This window comes from Salvelinus alpinus, chromosome 17 (genome assembly GCF_045679555.1).
Source record: "Salvelinus alpinus chromosome 17, SLU_Salpinus.1, whole genome shotgun sequence".
In the NCBI taxonomy this organism is placed as follows: Eukaryota; Metazoa; Chordata; class Actinopteri; order Salmoniformes; family Salmonidae; genus Salvelinus; species Salvelinus alpinus.
This window is the reverse complement of record NC_092102.1, coordinates 40,134,185-40,159,020: the sequence shown is the minus strand read 5'-3', so window position 1 is coordinate 40,159,020 and position 24,836 is coordinate 40,134,185. Positions and strand designations below refer to the sequence as shown.

The window sequence follows — 24,836 nt, the reverse complement described above, 5'->3', positions numbered from 1 at the left end:
ATTGACAGTAAGGCTGAGGAGACAGAGCCCACTGTGGATCAGTATTGATGATAGATTGACAGTATGGCTGAGGAGGCAGAGCCCACTGTGGATCAGTATTGATGATAGATTGACAGTACTGCTGAGGAAGCAGAGCCCACTGTGGATCAGTATTGATGATAGATTGACATTAAGGCTGAGGAGGCAGAGCCCACTGTGGATCAGTATTGGTGATAGATTGACAGTAAGGCTGAGGAGACAGAGCCCACTGTGGATCAGTATTGATGATAGATTAACAGTACGGCTGAGGAGGCAGAGCCCACTGTGGATCAGTATTGATGATAGATTGACAGTAAGGCTGAGGAGACAGAGCCCACTGTGGATCAGTATTGATGATAGATTGACATTAAGGCTGAGGAGGCAGAGCCCACTGTGGATCAGTATTGATGATAGATTGACAGTAAGGCTGAGGAGGCAGAGCCCACTGTGGATCAGTATTGATGATAGATTGACAGTATGGCTGAGGAGGCAGAGCCCACTGTGGATCAGTATTGATGATAGATTGACAGTAAGGCTGAGGAGGCAGAGCCCACTGTGGATCAGTATTGATGATAGATTGACAGTATGGCTGAGGAGGCAGAGCCCACTGTGGATCAGTATTGATGATAGATTGACAGTAAGGCTGAGGAGACAGAGCCCACTGTGGATCAGTATTGATGATAGATTGACAGTATGGCTGAGGAGGCAGAGCCCACTGTGGATCAGTATTGATGATAGATTGACAGTACTGCTGAGGAAGCAGAGCCCACTGTGGATCAGTATTGATGATAGATTGACATTAAGGCTGAGGAGGCAGAGCCCACTGTGGATCAGTATTGGTGATAGATTGACAGTAAGGCTGAGGAGACAGAGCCCACTGTGGATCAGTATTGATGATAGATTAACAGTACGGCTGAGGAGGCAGAGCCCACTGTGGATCAGTATTGATGATAGATTGACATTAAGGCTGATGAGGCAGAGCCCACTGTGGATCAGTATTGGTGATAGATTGACAGTAAGGCTGAGGAGACAGAGCCCACTGTGGATCAGTATTGATGATAGATTGACATTAAGGCTGAGGAGGCAGAGCCCACTGTGGATCAGTATTGATGATAGATTGACATTAAGGCTGAGGAGGCAGAGCCCACTGTGGATCAGTATTAATGATAGATTAACAGTACGGCGGAGTACTGAGTGAATCAGCGCATCCACTTTTATTTAGGTAAGGGATTAACTCAGGGAGAGATTGTCATTATGTCTGTCAGTTATAGATAGCTTCCAGTTTTGGCTCCAATACAATAACATTTTAAAGACATGTAAAAGTACGGTTGCACTACTATTTTGAATGGATTGGATGTGTAATGTTCAGTGTAAGGAAAGTTAACATTGAGGTCTGTGGTCACAGACTACCAATGAAAGTTTACCAAAGATTACCAGACTACCAATAAACATTTATTTGAATCTCTTTAATAATTTTAACAGGGAGGTTGGCCTGTCAATAACAGCAAAAACACAGTCACAAACAACAATTAACAAGTAGTACAGAAAATTTTTACTGGTAAAACAGCTAAAGTGAATCACATGTTGAGGTTTCTAAATACTACAACATTTCATGAAGGCTGCAGTCTATTTATCATTATAGTCACAAATGGTGGGCTACATGCTGTGGTGCTGAAGGACAGCTCTGCCATTCATCCAGTTTGAAAGATGATCTCAGACCAGCGTTTCCCAAACCCGGTCCGAGCACCACACAGCTGATTCAAATAATCAAAGCTTGAATATGAGTTCATCATTTGAATAAGCTGTGTGATACTAGGGCAAAAACCAAAAGGTGCAGCCCTTGGAGTGCCCAGGACCGAGTTTGGGAAACGCTGGACTAGACACATACAGTTTGTTTGGAATTTGTAATTCCTCAGTTTGCCATCGTTTGCCTTTTATTGCTGGAGCTTTGATAAGAAGGCCCCAGCCTGTACACTAGCACATGGTTACTTAACAGATCTTACTGCCTCTGGTGCACTGTGACACCGCTGTGAATCTATTGTCAATACGTCCACTCCTGTGGGCGGCAGGTTCAAATCCCTGAGCTGACTCAGTGAAAATAAAATCTGCCAATGTGCCCTTGAGCAAGGTACTTAACCTTAATTGCTCCTGTATGTCGCTCTGGATAATAGCGTCTGCTAAATGACTTAAATGTATAGAGTTTATGTCGTGGGCTCAACAAAACAACTTTTATTATGTCGTGATCATGAGATAAATATGTTGTGATCACGACCTAACATGGGAATCATTTTTTTATTCATATGTCCTCTCTGGACTTCCGTACAGTAGTATGCCAATCTCCTCCAACTGTACACTATTTCATTCTGACCTATTTGCCAATAACAATTCTTGTTTGTAGGTCAAATAATACATCAAATTGGAGAAATGTTTCAAATGACATTTTAACAGTACCACTAAGCTCTGTGAATACCAACTATTATCAAAACGTTTAGTATATTTTGATACTGGGTTGAGCCAGAGCCATAGATAGTTTGATCGTTGCGGTTTCTGTTGATTATGACCTAAACTTGTTTATTGAAACCAGGAAATCCCAGTAGATGATGCATCTAGTTTTCAAGGGAGGCAATCGTATATTCAAATATTTTTTTTAATGTATTCAATGTTGATTGAAACCGGGAAGTCCCATTTAGATCTCTTGGACTTCAGTGTAAACCATGCATCAGAGTCAATGGGAGAAGTGCACAGATTTTCAGTTAGCATTTAGCCCTGACTGAACTACAGCATGGCTCCTTTGCACTGATCTATTTAAAACCTGTTTACACACACACACACACACACACACACACACACACACACACACACACACACACACACACACACACACACACACACACACACACAGACAAACAGCAACCAAACAGTATTAGGGACAGACACAGCAACGGCCATTGACAGAGACACAACTCCATTCTCCATTATGATACAATGCAACTGACATGACTCCTGTCCTGAAAGAGAAGCACCAAGCCCTGGAGAGGTTGTCCTGCTGACTGCTGGTACAGTAGCTCTGATCAGAGTAAACTAATGTCATGGTATTGCTTCTTAATCTAACTCTACCGCTACAGCTCAATGTCTGCCGTGTGGGGTGTACAAGGAGCATGTCTACCCTGGTGTAGTGTTACACACACCGTTGTGTCTATTTCTGATGTTCTCTCTCTCGCTCTCTCGCTCTCTCGCTCTCTCGCTCTCTCTCCAGGTTTAGCAAAGCCATCTTCACCCTCCAAGGTGAGAGATGGACCCCCAGGTGATGGTGCCTGGTCAGGCTGAACATGGACTTCTTCTGCTGGGGCAGCTGGAGAGGATGTGGGGGGCCAGGGAACTAACTGACATGGTTCTCCTGGCCGAGGGCATTCCCTTCCCATGCCACCGGGTGGTGCTATCCGCCTTCAGCCCTTACTTCCAGGTAAGATAATTGTGCTTGTTTCAATGAACCCCAAAATAAATATTACCATTTAACCATGGTGTTTACCATACTTCTTTCATCACTCCAGGCCATGTTTACCTGTGGTCTGAGGGAGACCCGTGGAGGTGAGGTGCCTCTCAGGGACACTCCTGCCCAGAGCTTGGAGCTGCTCCTGGGGTACATGTACCGCGCCCAGCTACCTCTCTCCCACGACAACACTCAGGGAGTGGCCGCTGCTGCCTTCCTGCTGCACATAGACGGGGCATTCAGGTGGGTTCAGGTGGCTACTGTTAGCCATGACACGACTAATACAATCACTACATTATGGTCACTATTACAGGTTGTGTCAGAGCTACATGTTGGACAGCATGGATACTTCCAACTGTGTAGGACTGTACCACTGGGCCAGAGACCTGGGGGCCGCTGACCTGGCAGACCTCGCCCTGAGATACTTGTGTCGTCACTTTGCCCAGGTAGGACCGTATCATTCAGTATAATCTGAAAATTCTTCCCAATTGCCACAGTCATGTCCATTTCCTCTTCTCACCACAAGAGAGCAGTAGTTCCCTGCATCTGTCTACAGGCAGAATCAAACAGAGCTGTCTGACATATAAACATTTATTACATGTATTACCTCCTCTCTCTCACAACGTCATCTCTTTGTATCACCTCTCTTCTCTTTCTCTCTCTCCCCTCCTCCCCTCTCCCTCTCTCTTCAGGTGTGTCAGGAAGAGGAGGTGTTGGAGTTGGACGCCCAGAGTCTGGGGGGTCTGCTGGGTTCAGACGACCTGAATGTGACCCAGGAGGAGAGCGTCCTGGAACTGGTGCTGCGCTGGGTTGAGAAGCGCAGGGGAGATGAGCAGAGTGAGGCCCAGGCCGTGGAGCTCCTCAGGCGGGTACGACTGGAGCTGATAGACCCCAACTTCCTCAGGAGGGCCAGGAGGAGAAACCCGGTGAGGATGGAAAGAGAAAGAGGAGGATGGAGAGAAGGAGATTTTAAAGCTATGTCCACCCTACTAATTGTAAGTGTATGGTTGCAGGTATTGCTCCGGGATGCGGAATGCTTCGGGATGATCGACGCGGCTCTCCAGACTTCTTATCTCTCTGTGGCGGCTGCCCCCCCTCGCCCCACCCTGCGTTACGGGATGGAGACCACAAACCTGCTCCTCTGCCTGGGGGGGACTGATGAAGGTGGCGTCCCAGCCCGCCGGGGGGGTCAGGCTGACCTCAGCTTATGCTTCGCCCCCCAGGCCAGAAGGACGTACTACATCCCCTCTCCAGTGAAGGGGACAGGGACGATCACGGCAGGGGCGGTGACAAGGGACAACAGCATAGTGGTGGCTGTAGAAGAGGAGGACGAACACAGGACCAAGAGGCTGGGGATGTACAGGTGTGTGTGTGTGTGTGTGTGTGTGTGTGTGTGTGTGTGTGTGTGTGTGTGTTTTTTTTAAAATTTATTTAACCTTTATTTAACCAGGTAGGCAAATTGAGAACACGTTCTCATTTACAATTGCGACCTGGCCAAGATAAAGCAAAGCAGTTCGACACATACAACAACACATAGTTACACATGGAGTAAAACAAACATATAGTCAATAATACAGTGAAAAAAAAATAAGTCTATATACAATGTGAGCAAGTGAGGTGAGATAAGGGAGGTGAAGGCAAACAAATATATGTATAAATAAATAAAAATATAAAAAGGCCATGGAGGCGAAGTGAGTACAACACAGCAAGTAAAATAAAAACTAAAAAACACTGGAATGGTTGGTTTGCAGTGGAAGAAAGTGCAAAGTAGAGACAGAAATAATGGGGTGCAAAGGAGCAAAATAAATTAATAAATAAATACAGTAGGTAAAGAGGTAGTTGTTTGGGCTAAATTGTAGATGGGCTATGTACAGGTGCAGTAATCTATGAGCTGCTCTGACAGCTGGTGCTTAAAGCTAGTGAGGGAGATAGGTGTTTCCAGTTTCAGAGATTTTTGTAGTTCGTTCCAGTCATTGGCAGCAGAGAACTGGAAGGAGAGGCGTCCAAAGGAAGAATTGGTTTTGGGGGTGACTAGAGAGATATACCTGCTGGAGCGCGTGCTACAGGTAGGTGCTGCTATGGTGACCAGCGAGCTGAGATAAGGGGGGACTTTACCTAGCAGGGTCTTGTAGATGACCTGGAACCAGTGGGTTTGGCGACGAGTATGAAGCGAGGGCCAGCCAACGAGAGTGTACAGGTCGCAGTGGTGGGTAGTATATGGGGCTTTGGTGACAAAACGGATGGCACTGTGATAGACTGCATCCAATTTATTGAGTAGGGTTTTGGAGGCTATTTTGTAAATGACATCACCGAAGTCGAGGATTGGTAGGATGGTCAGTTTTACAAGGGTATGTTTGGCAGCATGAGTAAAGGATGCTTTGTTGCGGAATAGGAAGCCAATTCTAGATTTGACTTTGGATTGGAGATGTTTGATGTGGGTCTGGAAGGAGAGTTTACAGTCTAACCAGACACCTAGGTATTTGTAGTTGTCCACATATTCTAAGTCAGAGCCGTCCAAAGTAGTGATGTTGGACAGGCGGGCAGGAGCAGGCAGCGATCGGTTGAAGAGCATGCATTTGGTTTTACTTGTATTTAAGAGCAGTTGGAGGCCACGGAAGGAGAGTTGTATGGCATTGAAGCTCGCCTGGAGGGTTGTTAACACAGTGTCAAAAGAAGGGCCAGAAGTATACAGAATAGTGTCGTCTGCGTAGAGGTGGATCAGAGAATCACCAGCAGCAAGAGCGACATCATTGATGTAAACAGAGAAGAGAGTCGGTCCAAGAATTGAACCCTGTGGCACCCCCATAGAGACTGCCAGAGGCCCGGACAACAGACCCTCCGATTTGACACACTGAACTCGATCAGAGAAGTAGTTGGTGAACCAGGCGAGGCAATCATTAGAGAAACCAAGGCTGTCGAGTCTGCCAATGAGGATGTGGTGATTGACAGAGTCAAAAGCCTTGGCCAGGTCAATGAATACGGCTGCACAGTATTGTTTCCTATCGATGGCGGTTACGATATCGTTTATGACCTTGAGCGTGGCTGAGGTGCACCCATGACCAGCTCTGAAACCAGATTGCATAGCGGAGAAGGTGTGGTGTGATTCGAAATGGTCGGTAATCTGTTTGTTGACTTGGCTTTCGAAGACCTTAGAAAGGCAGGGTAGGATAGATATAGGTCTGTAGCAGTTAGGGTCAAGGGTGTCCCCCCCTTTGAAGAGCGGGATAACCGCAGCTGCTTTCCAATCTTTGGGGATCTCAGACGACACGAAAGAGAGGTTGAAAAGGCTAGTAATAGGGGTGGCAACAATTTCAGCAGATAGTTTTAGAAAGAAAGGGTCCAGATTATCTAGCCCGGCTGATTTGTAAGGGTCCAGATTTTGCAGCTCATTTAGAACATCAGCTGACTGTATTTGGGAGAAAGAGAAATGGGGAAGGCTTGGGCGAGTAGCAGAGGGGAGGGCAGTGCTGTTGTCCGGGGTAGGGGTAGCCAGGTGGAAAACATGGCCAGCCGTAGAAAAATGCTTATTGAAATTCTCAATTATAGTGGATTTGTCGGTGGTGACAGTGTTTCCTATCTTCAGAGCGGTTGGAAGCTGGGAGGAGGTGTTCTTATTCTCCATGGACTTTACGGTGTCCCAGAACTTTTTTGAATTTGTGTTGCAGGAAGCAAATTTCTGCTTGAAAAAGCTAGCCTTGGCTGTTCTAACTGCCTGTGTATATTGGTTTCTGGCTTCCCTGAAAAGTTGCATATCACGGGGGCTGTTCGATGCTAATGCAGAACGCCATAGGATGTTTTTCTGTTGGTTAAGGGCAGTCAAGTCAGGAGAGAACCAAGGGCTATATCTGTTCCTGGTTCTAAATTTCTTGAATGGGGCATGCTTATTCAAGATGGTGAGGAAGGCATTTTTAAAAAATGACCAGGCATCCTCTACTGACGGGATGAGATCAATATCCTTCCAGGATACCCCGGCCAGGTCGATTAGAAAGGCCTGCTCGCTGAAGTGTTTCAGGGAGCGTTTGACAGTGATGAGTGGAGGTCGTTTGACCGCTGACCCATTACGGATGCAGGCAATGAGGCAGTGATCGCTGAGATCTTGGTTGAAAACAGCAGAGGTGTATTTGGAGGGCAAGTTTGTTAGGATGATATCTATGAGGGTACCCGTGTTTACGGAATTGGGGTGGTACCTGGTAGGTTCATTGATAATTTGTGTGAGATTGAGGGCATCAAGCTTAGATTGTAGGGTGGCTGGGGTGTTGAGCATGTTAAAATTTAGGTCGCCTAGCAGCACGAGCTCTGAAGATAGATGGGGGGCAATCAGTTCACATATAGTGTCCAGAGCACAGCTGGGGGCAGAGGGTGGTCTATAGCAGGCGGCAACGGTGAGAGACTTGTTTTTAGAGAGGTGGATTTTTAAAAGTAGAAGTTCAAATTGTTTGGGAACAGACCTGGATAGTATAACAGAACTCTGCAGGCAGTCTTTGCAGTAGATTGCAACACCGCCCCCTTTGGCCGTTCTATCTTGTCTGAAAATCTTGTAATTGGGGATGAAAATGTCTGAATTTTTGGTGGTCTTTCTAAGCCAGGATTCAGACACGGCTAAAACATCCGGGTTGGTAGAGTGTGCTAAAGCAGTGAACAAAGCAAACTTAGGGAGGAGGCTTCTAATGTTAACATGCATGAAGCCAAGGCTATTACGGTTACAGAAGTCATCAAAAGAGAGCGCCTGGGGAATAGGAGTGGAGCCAGGTACTGCAGGGCCTGGATTCACCTCTACATCACCAGAGGAACAGAGGAGGAGTAGGATAAGGGTACGGCTAAAAGCTATGAGAATTGGTCGCCTAGAGCTACTAGAGCAGAGAGTAAAAGGAAGTTTCTGGGGGCGATAAAATAGTTTAAAGGAATAATGTACAGACAAAGGTATGGTAGGATGTGAATACAGTGGAGGTAAACCTAGGTATTGAGTGATGATGAGAGAGATATTGTCTCTAGAAACATCATTGAAACCAGGTGATGTCATCGCATATGTGGGTGGTGGAACTGAGAGGTTGGATATGGTATAGAGAGCAGGGCTAGAATCTCTACAGTGAAATAAGCCAATAAACACTAACCAGAACAGCAATGGACAAGGCATATTTACATTAAGGAGAGGCATGCTTAATCGAGTGATCAATAAGGGTCCAGTGAGTAGAGGTTGGTTGGGGTCGTGGCGATCCAGACAGCTGGCCGGGTATATGGCTATCGGTAGCAGCATAGGATGGAGGTCTGTTTGTAGATACCTCGTGCGTTTCCGTCGGTAGGTTAGTGGGGTTCCGTGTAGTGGGGTTTTGTTCAGATAGCAGCCGATAAGACAGCTAACGATTAGCGGGCCTCAGATGAGCGTTCAGGTAACGTCGGGACGGAGGTGCCGGTTGGATAAATCCCTCGGGCAGATAACGTCGGCAGTCAGTCGCGGCAGTCAGTCGTGAAGGCCCGGTGGGGTTCCGTATCTGCAGCAGCAACAAAAGAAACGGGTCCGGATGGTGATGGAACTCCTCAGCTGGCTAGCTCCAGCATGATTTGAGTTTGCTCCGGGGTCGACGTAAGCCAAAAGTTCACACGGTTTGCAGCTAGCTAGCTGCGAAATCAAGGTGCAAGTGTCCAGAGCCTGCGGCTGGAATCCGGGGAAACTGAGAGAAAAAAGTCCCGGGATGCTCCGGTCCGAGTCGCGTTGCACAAAAGTGCCGGTAGATTATCGAGCTAAAGGAATAGCTGATGACCACAAAACGTGGGCAGCTGAAACACCAACGCTAGCCAGCAAACCGGCTAATTTCGGGGCAGCTACAGATTAGCTTCTGGCTAGCTATCGGAGTAGCTTCTGGTTAGCTTTCAGGCTAGCTTCTGAATTAGCCCCTGGCTAGCTTCCACGATGGATTTTCAGATTGAGGTAAATAATACTTTTTGTAATTGGTGAAGCGGGTTGCAGGAAAGCTTTTGCAGGAAAGCGTTTGTAGTTGAGTTCTTGGATAATAAAATAAATAAAAGATATGCGAAGAAAAAGGTGTAAATATATATATATACAGGACACGACACGACAATACGGAAAAAGACGTCTGAACTGCTAAGCCACCTTGGACAAAGAACAAATATGTGTGTGTGTGTGTGTGTGTGTGTGTGTGTATATATATATATATATATATATATATATATATATATATATATATATATATTTAAAAAAATATATACATACCTGTCCTCTGTTGTCTGCCTAGGTATGATCGGTCTTGTGAGGGCAGCTGGGAGGAGCTATGCTGGGTGGGGTACAGGGACATGTATGCCCTGGCGGCACTAGGCGATGCCCTCTACCTGCTGGGGGGACAGATGAAGGTCAGGAACCATTACATCATCACCAACAGTGTTGAGAGGTGGTCGCTGAGAAGGGGCGGGTCCTGGCTGAGCTCCGCTCCTCTGCCTCTCCCATTGGCCTGTCACTGTGTGGTCAGCCTCAAGGACCACCTTTACGTGCTGGGGGGCTGGACGCCACAGGTGAGCAGGGATGTCAGTCAATAAACCAATCAATCAATCACATATACAGTGGGGAGAACAAGTATTTGATACACTGCCGATTTTGCAGGTTTTCCTACTTACAAAGCACGTAGAGGTCTGTAATTTTTATCATAGGTACACTTTAACTGTGAGAGACGGAATCTAAAACAAAAATCCAGAAAATCACATTGTATGATTTTTAAGTAATTAATTTGCATTTTATTGCATGACATAAGTATTTGATCACCTACCAACCAGTAAGAATTCCGGCTCTCACAGACCTGTTAGTTTTTCTTTAAGAAGCCCTCCTGTTCTCCACTCATTACCTGTATTAACTGCAACTGTTTGAACTCGTTACCTGTATAAAAGACACCTGTCCACACACTCAATCAAACAGACTCCAACCTCTCCACAATGGCCAAGACCAGAGAGCTGTGTAAGGACATCAGGGATAAAATTGTAGACCTACACGAGGCTGGTATGGGCTACAGGACAATAGGCAAGCAGCTTGGTGAGAAGGCAACAACTGTTGGTGCAATTATTAAAAAATGGAAGAAGTTCAAGATGACGGTCAATCACCCTCGGTCTGGGGCTCCATGCAAGATCTCACCTCGTGGGGCATCAATGATCATGAGGAAGGTGAGGGATCAGCCCAGAACTACACGGCAGGACCTGGTCAATGACCGGAAGAGAGCTGGGACCACAGTCTCAAAGAAAACCATTAGTAACACACTACGCCGTCATGGATTAAAATCCTGCAGCGCACGCAAGGTCCCCCTGCTCAAGCCAGCGCATGTCCAGGCCCGTCTGAAGTTTGCCAATGACCATCTGGATGATCCAGAGGAGGAATGGGAGAAGGTCATGTGGTCTGATGAGACAAAAATAGAGCTTTTTGGTCTAAACTCCACTCGCCGTGTTTGGAGGAAGAAGAAGGATGAGTACAACCCCAAGAACACCATCCCAACCGTGAAGCATGGAGGTGGAAACATCATTCTTTGGGGATGCTTTTCTGCAAAGGGGACAGGACGACTCTACCGTATTGAGGGGAGGATGGATGGGGCCATGTATCGCGAGATCTTGGCCAACAACCTCCTTCCCTCAGTAAGAGCATTGAAGATGGGTCGTGGCTGGGTCTTCCAGCATGACAACGACTCGAAACAGACAGCCAGGGCAACTAAGGAGTGCCTCCGTAAGAAGCATCTCAAGGTCCTGGAGTGGCCTAGCCAGTCTCCAGACCTGAACCCAATAGAAAATCTTTGGAGGGAGCTGAAAGTCCGTATTGCCCAGCGACAGCCCCGAAACCTGAAAGATCTGGAGAAGGTCTGTATGGAGGAGTGGGCCAAAATCCCTGCTGCAGTGTGTGCAAACCTGGTCAAGAACTACAGGAAACGTATGATCTCTGTAATTGCAAACAAAGGTTTCTGTACCAAATATTAAGTTCTGCTTTTCTGATGTATCAAATACTTATGTCATGCAATAAAATGCAAATTAATTACTTAAAAATCATACAATGTGATTTTCTGGATTTTTGTTTTAGATTCCGACTCTCACAGTAGAAGTGTACCTATGATAAAAATGACAGACCTCTACGTGCTTTGTAAGTAGGAAAACCTGCAAAATCGGCAGTGTATCAAATACTTGTTCTCCCCACTGTAGGTTATGTGATGCTTTTTACAAATGCATTTGTTACAAAGTGCAACTTGGGAAAACTCTGATCCTCCTCCCTTCTCCCTTTCTCATCTCCATCCTCTCTCTCCACCCCTCCTCCGTCCCCCTCCAGTCGGACCGTCCAGACGATGAGCCAGACAGGCTGAGTAGCCGTGTGTTCCAGTTTGACCCAGGCAAGGACCGGTGGACAGAGTGTGAGAACATGAGATACTCACGCTACCGCTGTGGGGTTGCTACACTCAATGGAGAGATCTACATGCTAGGTTAGAGCACGTCTTTCAATGGAGAGATCTACATGCTAGGTTAGAGCACGTCTTTCAATGGAGAGATCTACATGCTAGGACATTTTTTGTCTTTATTTTTCTCACTTCATCCAGATGGAGATATGAGGGCCAAAACAGTTGGAACATAATAGTGAACGGAACATTTTTTATTTAACTAGGCAAGTCAGTTAAGAACTAATTCTTACTTTACAGCATTGAAGGTCCCCAAGAACACAGTGGCCTCCATCATTCTTACATGGAAGATGTTTGGAACCACCAAGAGTCTTCCTATAGCTGGCCTCCCGGCCAAACTGAGCAATCACGGGATAAGGACCTTGGTCAGGGAGGTGCCCAAGAACCCGATGGTCACTCTGACAGAGCTCCAGAGTTCCTCTGTGAAGATGGGAGGATCTTCAAGAAGGACAACCATCTCTGGAGCACTCCACCAATCAGGCCTTTATGATAGAGTGGCCAGACGGAAGCCACTCCTAAGTAAAAGGCACATGACAGCCCGCTTGGAGTTTGCCAAAAGGCACCTAAAGACTCTCAGACCATGAGAAACAAGAGTCTCTGGTCTGATAAAACCAAGATTGAACTCTTTGTCCTGAATGCCAAGCGTCAAGTCTGGAGGAAACCTGGAACCATCCCTACCGTGAAGCATGGTAGTGGCAGCATCATGCTGTAGGGATGTTTTACAGCATCGGGGACTGGGAGACTAGTCAGGATCGAGGCAAAGATGAACGGAGCAAAGTACAGAGATCCTTGATGAAAACCTGCTAGAGCGCTCAGGACCTCAGACTGGGGCGAAAGGGGTTTACCTTCCAGCAGGACAACAACCCTAAGCACACAGCCAAGACAACGCAGGAGAGGCTTCGGGACAAGTCTCTGAATGTCCTTGAGTGGCCCAGCCAGAGCCTGGACTTGAACCCGATCGAACATCTCTGGAGACCTGAAAATAGCTATACAGCAGTGCTCCCCATCCAACCTGACAGAGCTTGAGAGGATCTGCAGAGAAGAATGGGAGAAACTCCCCAAATACAGGTGTGCCAAGCATGTTGCGTCATACCCAAGAAGAATCGATGCTGCAATCACTGCCAAAGGAGCTTCAACAAAGTACTGAGTAAAGGGTCAGAATACTTATGAAAATGTGATATTTCAGTTTATTTATTTTTTTATAAATTAGCAAAATGTCTAAAAACCTGTTTTTGCTTTGTCATTATCGGGTATTGTGTGTAGATTGTTGAGGGGAAAAAACAATTTAATCCATTTTAGAATAAGGCTTTAACGTAACAAAATGTGGAAAAGTCAAGGGGTCAGAGAATTTGGCAGTACGTTCAACCGGCCTCACAACCGCACACTACATGTACAGTGCCTTTGGAAAGTATTCAAAAAAGACGTTGTAGGCGGCTTACAGTAGAGAAATTAACATTAAATTCTCTGGAAAAAGCTCTGATGGACATTCCTGCAGTCAGCATGCCAATTGCACGCTCCCTCAAAACTTGAGACATCTGTGGCATTGTGTTGTGTGACAAAACTGCACATTTTTAGAGTGGCCCTTTATTGTCCCCAGCACAAGGTGCACCTGTGTAATTATCATGCTGTTTAATCAACTTCTTGATATGCCACACTTGTCAGGTGGATGTATTATCATGGCAAAGGAGAAATGCTCACTAACTGGGATGTAAACAAATTTGTGGACAACATTTCAGAGAAATAAGCTTTTTGTGCGTATGGAAAATGTCTGGGACCTTGTATTGTAGCTCATGAAACATGGGACCAACACTTTACATGTTACGTTTATATTTATTTTCAGTGCATATGTGTGTTCTCCAGGGGGTATAGGGTGTGAGGGGGAGGACCGTGGCCAATCTCGTCGCTGCCTGAGTTCAGTGGAGATCTACAACCCAGAAGAAGATACCTGGAGGTCAGGGCCAACCCTCCCCACCGCTCTCCTCTCTTTACGAACCAATGCCTCCAACATTGGGGAGGTGGAGGGCAAGCTGTACCTCTGTGGCTACTACAAGGGGGCAGGTGAGAACCGAACACATTTACACTGATCAATCAATAAAGGAATCAATCAATTACCAATCATATTTTGACAGGTCGCCATGAGATCATCACCAAGGAGATCTTAGAGCTGGATCCCAAGGACAACGTGTGGACGGTGGTGGAACGTCGAGCAGCCATGCATGACAGCTACAACGTCTGTCTGGTGGCCAACCTCAACCCCCGTGATCTCTCAAACCCGAGCTCTGACCCTTGATGGATACAGGACAAAAATGGCCTATTCAGAGGAAGAGAAAACACAGAGACAATATTGCATAAAGAGGGACTCATGTTGCTCTAGGGCCTACCCTATAACTTTGTTTCATCGTCAAGACATGATAGCCTATAAGCTTATAAGTACTGTATGTGGTATCCCTCAGATGAAAGGATAAGGTATGGAAATCAATTGCTTTGTAAACTCACTCTGTAAGGACAACCTAAGCTTTAGACCATGGGTATTCAACTCTTACCCTATGAGGTCCGGAAGCTGCTGGTTTTCTGTTCTACCTGATAATTAATTGGTGTCCCAGGTCTCAATCAATCACCATGGAACAATGCAGTAGAACTGACAGTTGAGCTTGAGGGCTATAGACTACTAGCCTATCATACGGACTCCACTGTTTGCATGATGTGATGCCTGTACTAACATCTGAACTCTGTGTTTCAATAAAATACAAATTAAGACATTCAGGACTTCCAAATATAAAGTGTCTGGTCTGTAGGCCTATTTCTCTCCTTCCACAATACATATTCACAGCTTAACAATTTACTGGATCTTTAACTCATGTCCATCTCAAGCGTTTATTTTTCCGGTGAACGGAAAACAAACAAGTCTGATTGAACCGGTCATTCCTCGAGGACGTTGCTTACGTGCCAAGCATTCCTTCTCCTTCTCCTACTCCTACTGTTCGGCATGGTCAAAAATAGGTCGGCGGAAAGGCCAAAACGATCCTAAATTAGTGTGACGCTGCATGTTGCTATGACAGCTGGCATCCGTATGGACTGGGGTGGATCCACCAACCCCATGGGACCATGTGGTTCTCACTGCTGATTTGTGTTTTGTTTTCAGATAGAGGAGAGAGAGAGAGAGAGAGCGAGTATGAACAGCAGCATTAGAACGGGATGCGAGACAAAAGGAACAGGGGTTTCCCTAATGGGCTGATGTCTGGGATTATTAACCGAATACCCTTTTGACATTTCATTTCCTCAAGCAGAGTGAATAATTGATAGTAGCCTGGTGTTTTGTTGCTTCATCTATCTGCTATGAAACTGGGCAATTTGAGGCTTCCTTTAGTTGTTTGTAGGTATAAAGAAAAATAACCAATCCTGTGTCAGTTTATGAAATATTTCCGCTGCCAAGTAGGCAACTAGTTGCGACAGGTGCGCACTGAGCGAGACCAGGATGGGCAGGCGGGAAATTCGCAGAGAACACCGCAGCAGCAGCAGCGTGATGAGCACTGAAGACCGGTCAGAACGGAGGGAGAACATGCAGGACACGGCAGATACCGAAACCGGCGATGATGGCTCCGAGACCTCAAGTCTGGACAGCCGTCGTCTCCTCAGCGGGGACAAGCGTCCCAGCCACACCGGGGAAAGTGGCTCTATGCCCGGCCCAGTGGAAGTGAAGAAGCACCAACATAAACACAATTTAAAACACCGCTACGAGGTAATGGAGACGCTGGGAAAAGGCACCTACGGGAAAGTGAAGAGGGCGGTAGAGAGAACGACTAGGAAGACAGTAAGTGTTTTTGTTTGTTTTTCAATTAAATATCTCTGTCTATCTCGATCCTATACTGTCCTCCCTTTCCATGTGTTAGCCTTTTATGTCATATTATAACCTAAATGTTCACTTTACAGATATTACACCAACTCATCATTGCAACCAAATGTTTCTGAATGTGTGCTGCCTTCTATGTTAGGGGTACCAAGGCAAAATGTGCATCTGTTATTGACATTTTTGTTTGTTACCTGTATTGTGCGTTTGCTATATCAGTCGAACAAAGGGACCCCAGATGATGTGTGTGTGCTCTTGCCCTTGGCTGTGCCTGGAAGTCTCAGGCAGCTGTCCTTCAGTTATGTTTTGGTTCTTATCAGAATTATGTATGTGTGTTATTAATTATTCATGTGTGATAGAGGACAGATTGGAAGGGGAAGGTATTGTCATCGGTGTAATGAATAGATGCATACTTTGTGTGCGTGTCTGTGCATACCATCTGTTGTGGATTAGCTCATACCCGCTGCTATGCCAGGGATCAGGGGCCTTCTGAGGGCCTAGGCTACCTTCTCGTTATCTGACCCATTACCCTTGACCCCTCACACACTCTCACTGGCATGCACCCAGGCCCACACACAGACACGGAGGGCAGGCAGCCTAACGGTTAGAGTGTTGGGACAGTAACTGAAAGGTGGAAAAATCTGCAGTAACTGCCCTTCAGCAAGGTAGTTAACCCTGCAACAACTACTCCCCAGACTTCGATTAAGACAGCCATCGTGTTAAATGTGGAAGACACATTTCGGGTGAATGCATTCAGTTGTGCAACTGACTAGGCTTTCCCTTCCAAACACAGACCAAATGTAACAGACATAGTTCCATTCTAGGTGTGATAATGAAGGATTGGTTATTCTAAAGGGGAAAATAACCATATGACATGCGCATTATATGATTTGCAATATGGCTATTGGCTATCTATTAATGTACCTGAGAAAAATAATACATTATGAGAGAGAGAGAGAATTGTTTTGTTTTAATGGTTTTGTTGCCCGTTGGTCAGGATTTAATCCTTCAGTCTACTGTGAGCTGAAGACAAAGAGATAGATACCCCTTTCTGATTTTTAGTAAACAAACATGTTATTATAGAGATAATCTGATGGAATATCAGATTAGGAGACTAGGACTAGCCCAATCCTGTCACTGTCTGCTACTGTACTGTACACGGAGTCCCTCATTCCTAAATTTACTGGAGAGCGGGAATAAAGAATGGAAGAGCGAGAAGAGAGGGAGAGCAGGAATAAAGAATGGAAGAGCGAGAAGAGAGGGAGAGCGAGATGGTGGTAGAATTCCTTGAGCCAGTGGCCAGTGCATACTGAGAATTCCTTGAGACAAATTGACCATATTTTTAGAAACAGGATCAGGAGCTGTTGTCTGAGTGAAGAAGGACAGAGGAAGAAGAGATGTGGAGGGGGTCTATGGAAAAGGAGAGAAGGAAGGAATATAGAGGGCCGGGGCATTGACTCCAGATAAGGGTCGGAACATTTTGGCATCCTTACAGACGGCCTGCTAATGGAGACAAGAGTCTGGGGGGGGGGGGGATGGGGGAGAGAGGCTGGGGTATATCAGTACAGTAAGCTTTGCTGTAGGTCACTTTCACTGACTGAATGTGGGACTGAATGTGTGCAAACTGCATTATTGGACATATTATAGGAGGGCAGTTGAACTTCCTCTTATGTCAGATAAGGCTCTGCCACCCAGCAAGTACACTACTTCTATATTTGTACTACATATGTTTACACTCCATCTCTTTCTCTCTCTGTGTCCCACTTTCTCTCTCTCTCTCTCTCTCTCTCTCTCTCTCTCTCTCTCTCTCTCTCTCTCACTCTCTCTCTCTCGTTTCAGCACAGACCCTAGTCATTGTCCTTTTAGGAATGCTGTGTGTTCCCGTAGGTGTCTAGAAGAGAGCAGAACCCAGAGTGCCCTTCTCTCCTTCTCTGTGCTCTGCTGGTCAGGTCTTAATGCCCCAGAGGAAGGCAGGAGGGGGCAGTGGAATGCCAGGCTTTTGCCCAGGCAGGCCTGAAGTGACCCCCCCCCCCCCCCTGCTTTCAGTTCTCCTTCCATTAACCCTGTGCCTCCCTCTTCCCCGCTCCCTCATGCTCTCCACTGCCCCCTCTCACACCCCTTTTCCGCCATCAATCTCTAAGCCCTTTCACCAAATGCTAGCCCTCCCTCCTTTCCTCACTTAGTCTCCACTGCCCCCTTCTTCCCCACCATTTCACCCCCCAACCACTGCCCCTTTCCTCTTCACCATCTTTCACCCTCCTACACTACCCCCTTCTCCCCCACCATTTCAATTCAATTCAAGGGCTTTATTGTCATGGGAAACATATATTAACATTGCCAAAGAAAGTGAAGTAGTTAATAAACAAAAGTGAAATTAACAGTAAACGTTACACTCACAGAAGTTCCAAAAGAATAAATTACATTTTAAATGTCTTTACATATATACTGTTGAAGTCGGAAGTTTACATACACCTTAGCCAAATACATTTAAACTCAGTTTTTCACAATTCCTGACATTTAATCCTAGTAAAAATTCCCTGTCTTAGGTCAGTTAGGATTACCACTTTATTTTAAGAATGTGAAACGTCAGAATAATAGTAGAGAGAATTATTTATTTGAACTTTTATTTCTTTCATCACATTCCCAGTGGTTCAGAAGTGTACATACACACAATTAGTATTTGGTAGCATTGCCTTTAACTTGTTTAACTTGGGTCAAACGTTTCGGGTAGCCTTCCACAAGCTTCCCACAATAGTTGGGTGAATTTTGTCCCATTCCTCCTGACAGAGCTGTTGTAACTGAGTCAGGTTTGTAGGCCTCCTTGCTCGCACATGCTTTTTCAGTTCTGCCCACAAATTTTCTATAGGATTGAGGTCAGGGCTTTGTAATGGCTACTCTAATACCTTGACTTTGTTGCCATTTTGCCACAACTTTGGAAGTATGGTTGGGGTCATTGTTCATTTGGAAGACCCATTTACGACCAAGCTTTAACTTCCTGACTGGATATATTGCTTCAATATATCCACATAATTTTCCTTTCCTCATGATGCCATCTATTTTCTAAAGTGCACCAGTCCCTCCTGCAGCAAAGCACCCCCACAGCGTGATGCTGCCACCCCCGTGCTTCACGGTTGGGATGGTGTTCTATGGCTTGCAAGCCTCCCCCCTTTTCTTCCAAACATAACGATGGTCATTATGGCCAAACAGTTCTATTTTTGTTTCATCAGACCAGAGGACATTTCTCCAAAAAGTATGATCTTTGTCCCCATGTGCAGTTGCAAACCGTATTCTGGCTTTTTTATGGTGGTTTTGGAGCAGTGGCTTCTTCCTTGCTGAGCGGCCTTTCATGTTATGTTGATATAGGACTTGTTTTACTGTGGATATAGATACTTTGTACCTGTTTCCTCCAGCATCTTCACAAGGTCCTTTGCTGTTGTTCTGGGATTGATTTGCACTTTACGCACCACAGTACGTTCATCTCTAGGAGACAGAACGTGTCTCCTTCCTGAGCGGTATGACGGCTGCGTGGTCCCATGGTGTTTATACTTGCGTACTATTGTTTGTACAGATGAACGTGGTACCTTCAGGCGTTTGGAAATTGCACCCAAGAATGAACCAGACTTGTGGAGGTCTACAATGTTTTTCTGAGGTCTTGGCTGATTTCTTTTGATTTTCCCATGATGTCAAGCAAAGAGGCACTGAGTTTGAAGGTAGGCTTTGAAATGCATCCACAGGTACACCTCCAATTGACTCAAATGATGTCAATTAGCCTATCAGAAGCTTCTAAAGCCATAACATCCTTTTCTGGAATTTTCCAAGCTGTTTAAAGGCACAGTCAACTTAGTGTATGTAAACTTCTGACCCACTGGAATTGTGATGCAGTAAATGATAAGTGAAATAATCTGTCTGTAAACAATTGTTGGAAAAATGACTTGTGTCATGCACAAAGTCGATGTCCTAACCGACTTGCCAAAACTATAGTTTGTTAACAAGACATTTGTGGAGTGGTTGAAAAACGAGTTTTAATGACTCCAACCTAAGTGTATGTAAACTTCCGACTTCAACTGTATACAGTGTTGTAACGATGTGCAAATAGTTAAAGTTCAAAAGGGAAAATAAATAAACATAAATATGGGTTGTATTTACAATGGTGTTTGTTCTTCACTGGTTGCCCTTTTCTTGTGGCAACAAGTCACGAATACTGCTGCTGTGATGTCACACTGTGGTATTTCACCCAGTAGATATGGGAGTTTATCAGAATTGGGTTTGTTTTTGAACTCTTTGTGGATTTGTGTAATCTGAGGGAAATATGTGTCTCTAATATTGTCATACATTTGGCAGGAGGTTAGGAAGTGCAGCTCAGTTTCCACGTCATTTTGTGGGTAGTGTGCACATAGCCTGTCTTCTCTTGAGAGCCAGGTCTGCCTACGGCGGCCTTTCTTAATAGCAAGGCTATGCTCACTGAGTCTGTACATAGTCAAAGCTTTCCTTAAGTTTGGGTCAGTCACAGTGGTCAGGTATTCTGCCACTTGGCCCTAAACAGAGAGTACATTCTAGTTTACTCAATTTTTTTTGTTAGTTCTTTCCAATGTGTCAAGTAATTATCTTTTTGTTTTCTCATGATTTGGTTGGGTCTAATTGTGTTGCTGTCCTGGGACTCTGTGGGGTCTGTTTGTGTTTGTGAACAGAGCCCCAGGACCAGCTTGTTCAGGGGACTCTTCACCAGGTTCAAGCGATGGCTTTGTTATGGAAGGTTTGGGAATCGCTTCCTTTTAGGTGGTGGTAGAATTTAACCACTCTTTTCTGGATTTTGATTATTAGCGGGTATTGGCCTAATTCTGCTCTTCATGCATTATTTGGTGTTTTACGTTATACATGGAGGATATTCTTTTGCAGAATTCTGCATGCGGTCTCAATTTGGTGTTTGTTCCTTTTTGTGAATTCTTGGTTGGTGAATGGACCCCAGACCTCACAAATCAAATCAAATTGTATAAGTCACATGCGCCGAATACAACCGGTGTAGACCTTACAGTGAAATGCTTACTTACGAGCCCCTAACCAACAATGCAGTTTAAAGAAAATACGGAAAGAATAAGAAATAAAAGTAACAAGTAATTAAAGAGCAGCAGTAAAATAACAATAGTGAGACTATATACAGGTTAGTTGAGGTAATATGTACATGTTGATAGAGTTATTAAAGTGACTATGCATAGATGATAACAACAGAGTAGCAGTGGTGTAAAAGAGGGGGGGGGGGGGCAATGCAAATAGTCTGGGTAGCCATTTGATTAGATATTCAGGAGTCTTTTGGCTTGGGAGTAGAAGCTGTTTAGAAGCCTCTTGGACCTAGACTTGGCGCTCCGGTACCGCTTGCCGTGCGGTAGCAGAGAGAACAGTCTATGACTAGGGTGGCTGGAGTCTTTGGCAATTTTTAGGGCCTTCCTCTGACACCGCCTGGTATATAGATCCTGGATGGAAGGAAGCTTGGCCCCAGTGATGTACTGGGCCGTTCGCACTACCCTCTGTAGTGCCTTGCGGTCGGAGACCAAGCAGTTGCCATATCAGGCAGTGATGCAACCAGTCAGGATGCTCTTGATGGTGCAGCTGTAGAACCTTTTGAGGATCTGAAGACCCATGCCAAATCTTTTCATTCTCCTGAGGGGGAATAGGTTTTGTTGTGCCCTCTTCACGACTGTCTTGATGTGCTTGGGTATTGGTGATGTGAATACCAAGGAACTTGAAGCTCTCAACCTGCTCCACTACAGCGCCGTCGATGAGAATGGGATGTGCTCGGTCCTCTTTTTCCTGTAGTCCACAATCATCTCCTTTGATGAAGGGCAATGGGTTCTATAACTGATTCAAGTATTTTTAGCCAGATCCTAATTAGTATGTCGAATTTGATGTTCCTTTTGATGGCATAGAAGGCCCTTCTTGCCTTGTCTCTCAGCTCGTTCACTGCTTTTGTGGAAGTTACCTGTGGCACTGATGTTTAGGCCGAGGTATGTATAGTTTTTTGTTTGCTCTAGGACAGTGGTTCCCAAACTTTTTATAGTCCCGTATCCCTTCAAAGATTCAACCTCCAGCTGTGTACCCCCTCTAGCACCAGGGTCAGCGCACTCTCAAATGTTGTTTTTTGCCATCATTGTAAGCCTGCCGCACACATTATACGATACATTTATTAAACATAAGAATGAGTGAGTTTTTGTCACATCCCGGCTTATGGGAAGTGACAAAGAGCTCTTATAGGACCAGGGCAATAATAATAATATTAATAATAATCAATGATTTTGCTCTTTTATTTAACCATCTTACATATAAAACCTTATTTGTTCATCGAAAATTGTGAATAACTCATCACAGGTTAATGAGAACGGTGTGCTTGAAAAGATGAACGTAACTCTGCAATGTTGGGTTGTATTGGAGAGAGTCTGTCTTAAATCATTTCCCACACACATTCTGTGCCTGTATTTAATTTTCATGCTAGTGAGGGCTGAAAATCCACTCTCACATAGGTACGTGGTTGCGAAGGGCATCAGTGTCTTAACAGTGCTATTTGCCAAGGCAGGATACTCTGAGCGCAGCCCAATCCAGAAATCTGGCAGTGGCTTCTGATTAAATTCCAATTTTCACAGAACCACTTGTTGCAATTTTGATGAGGTTCTCTTGTTCAGATATCGGTAAGTGGACTGGAGGCAGGGCATGAAAGGGATAACGAATCCAGTTGTTTGTGTCATCCGTTTAGGGAAAGTACCTGCGTAATTGTGCACCCAACTCACTTAGGTGCTTCGCTATATCACATTTGACATTGTCCGTAAGCTTGAGTTCATTTGCACACAAACAAATCATACAATGATGGAAAGACCTGTGTGTTGTACTTGTTAATGCAGACAGAGAAGAGCTCCAACTTCTTAATCATAGCCTCAATTTTGTCCCGCACATTGAATATGGTGGCGGAGTCCTTGTAATCCTCGATTCAGATCATTCAGGCGAGAAAAAACATCACCCAGATAGGCCAGTCGTGTGTGAAACTCGTCATCATGCAAGCGGTCAGACAAGTGAAAATGATGGTCAGTAAAGAAAACTTTAAGCTCGTCTCTCGATTCTAAACAATGTTTCAATTCTTTTGCCCCTTGATAACCAGCGCACTTCTGTATGTTGTAAAAGCGTTACATGGTCGCTGCCCATATCATTGCATAGTGCAGAAAATACAGGAGAGTTCAGGGGCCTTGCTTTAACAAAGTTAACCATTTAACTTTGGGTTGGTGGGTCCTGTGTTGTCTGTCCCATTGTGGTGTTGTGGTTCACCCCCTCTGCCCCCTTCTCGCCCACCATCCTTCACCCCCCTCTGCCCTCTTCTCCCCCACCATCCTTCAACCCCCTCCTCTGCCCCCTTCTCCCCAACTAGGTATGTATGGATGGAAAGGATGATTTACAAGTAAAAACAGAGTCATAATGCGTTCTTCTAGCAGTGTTTTCCACACGCGAGCTGTCCAGAGCAAAAAGAAGGGCCCATCAATCTACTCGCTGAGCTTATTTATTATAGGAAAAGTGGTTTACAAAAGTAAACGTTCAATAGTGAACATACTAGCAATATGCTGGCTACTGTTGATAGTCTGCAAAAAGAACGACACTTAGCATTGGTCTTGGCTAGCCTACTGTACTAGCCATGTCAATATCTCTTTTGGAACGTTTGTCTTAAAAGGGCAGCGTCCTATTTCTAAAACTTCTGAAAATGACATAATGTATCTACTAGCATGGTAGCAGTTACCATATACTTCCAGTCATTGCGCTAACGCTAGTTAGCAACTTCCTTCAGACTGTACACAGAGACAAATGGTATCCACACGTTCATCTGACTCTGGGGAAATGGATAAAGGGCTTTATTGACATAATCCTGAAGTATCCCTTTAAAGTGAGTGAATTGTCCCCCTCGGACGATTACGTCGGTAGAGTTGTGATTGATTGGCGGGGCTCCGTGTCGGCAGCAAAGGGTCCAGGCCAATTGGCAAAAGAGGTAATTGAAGCCCAGGAATTCTTGATAGATCTATTCGGCTAGCCGGGAGATGGGCCTAGTTTCGAGGATAGCTCCAGGCTAACTGGTGCTTGCTTCGGGACAGAGACAGTAGCCATAAAGCTACTATCGGATAACCTATCGGATAGCAGCTAGCTGCGATGAAGAAATCCATCAGATAATCCCTGGGCTTCAATACCTCTTTTGCCAATATGCCTGGACCCTTTGCTGCTGACACAGAGCCCCACCGATCCATCACGACTGGTCTGCCGACGTAACCGTCCGAGGGGGTTTCAACAGGCGACGTCCCCCTGAGGCCCATCTGCTAGCCTGCTGCTATCCCCAGCCTGCTAGCTGTCTGAATCTCCGTGCCGCCAGTTCGCCTAGCTACGCACTGGACACTATGATTACTCGGCTACACATGCCTCTCCCTAATGTCAATATGCCTTGTCTATTGCTGTTTTGGTTAGTAATTTTTGTCTTATTTCACTGTAGAACTTCCAGCCCTGCTCAATATGCCTTAGCTATCCCTGTTGTTCCACCCCCCACACAGGCGGTAACCGCACCTGGTTTAAATGGTGCTTCTAGAGACAAAACCTCTCTCATTGTCACTCAATGCCTAGGCACTGTACTCACATCCTACCATACCCTTGTCTGTACATTATGCCTTGAATCTATCCTTCCGCGCCCAGAAACCTGCCCCCTTTACTCTCTGTTTCCGATAGCACTAGACGACCAGTTCTTTTAGCCTTTAGCCGTACTCTTATCCTACTTCTCCTCTGTTCCTCTGGTGATGTAGAGGTTAACCCAGGCCCTGCAGTGCCTAGCATCACTCCCATTCCCCTCTCATTTGTTGACTTCTGTAACCGTAAAAGCCTTGGTTTCATGCATGTTAACATTAGAAGCCTCCTCCCTAAGTTTGTTTCATTCACTGCTTTAGCACACTCCGCCAACCCGGAAGTCCTAGCCTTGTCTGAATCCTGGCTCAGGAAGGCCACCAAAAATCCTGAAATTTTCATCCCTAACTATAACATTTTCCGA

At 45.5% G+C, this 24,836-nt stretch overlaps 2 protein-coding genes across 2 annotated transcripts in view; both read left to right on the top strand.

Moving 5' to 3' along the window:
• The first annotated feature begins 2,836 nt into the window (after positions 1–2,836).
• Positions 2,837–14,696, top strand: LOC139542933 (kelch repeat and BTB domain-containing protein 12-like). Its single transcript, XM_071348934.1, has 10 exons — positions 2,837–3,074; positions 3,275–3,481; positions 3,570–3,751; positions 3,822–3,954; positions 4,201–4,434; positions 4,522–4,871; positions 9,760–10,033; positions 11,814–11,964; positions 13,798–13,995; positions 14,067–14,696. Exons 2-10 carry the CDS (start codon positions 3,311–3,313, stop codon positions 14,225–14,227), a joined length of 1,854 nt encoding a protein of 617 aa, XP_071205035.1. The 5' UTR covers positions 2,837–3,074; positions 3,275–3,310; the 3' UTR covers positions 14,228–14,696.
• Positions 14,697–15,056: 360 nt separating this feature from the next.
• Positions 15,057–24,836, top strand: part of LOC139542931 (NUAK family SNF1-like kinase 1) — a 60,858-nt gene continuing 51,078 nt past the window's right edge. The window contains exon 1 of the mRNA XM_071348933.1: positions 15,057–15,748. Coding sequence (XP_071205034.1) covers positions 15,413–15,748 — 336 coding nt within the window. The 5' untranslated portion in view covers positions 15,057–15,412. The remainder of the gene's footprint in view (positions 15,749–24,836) is intronic.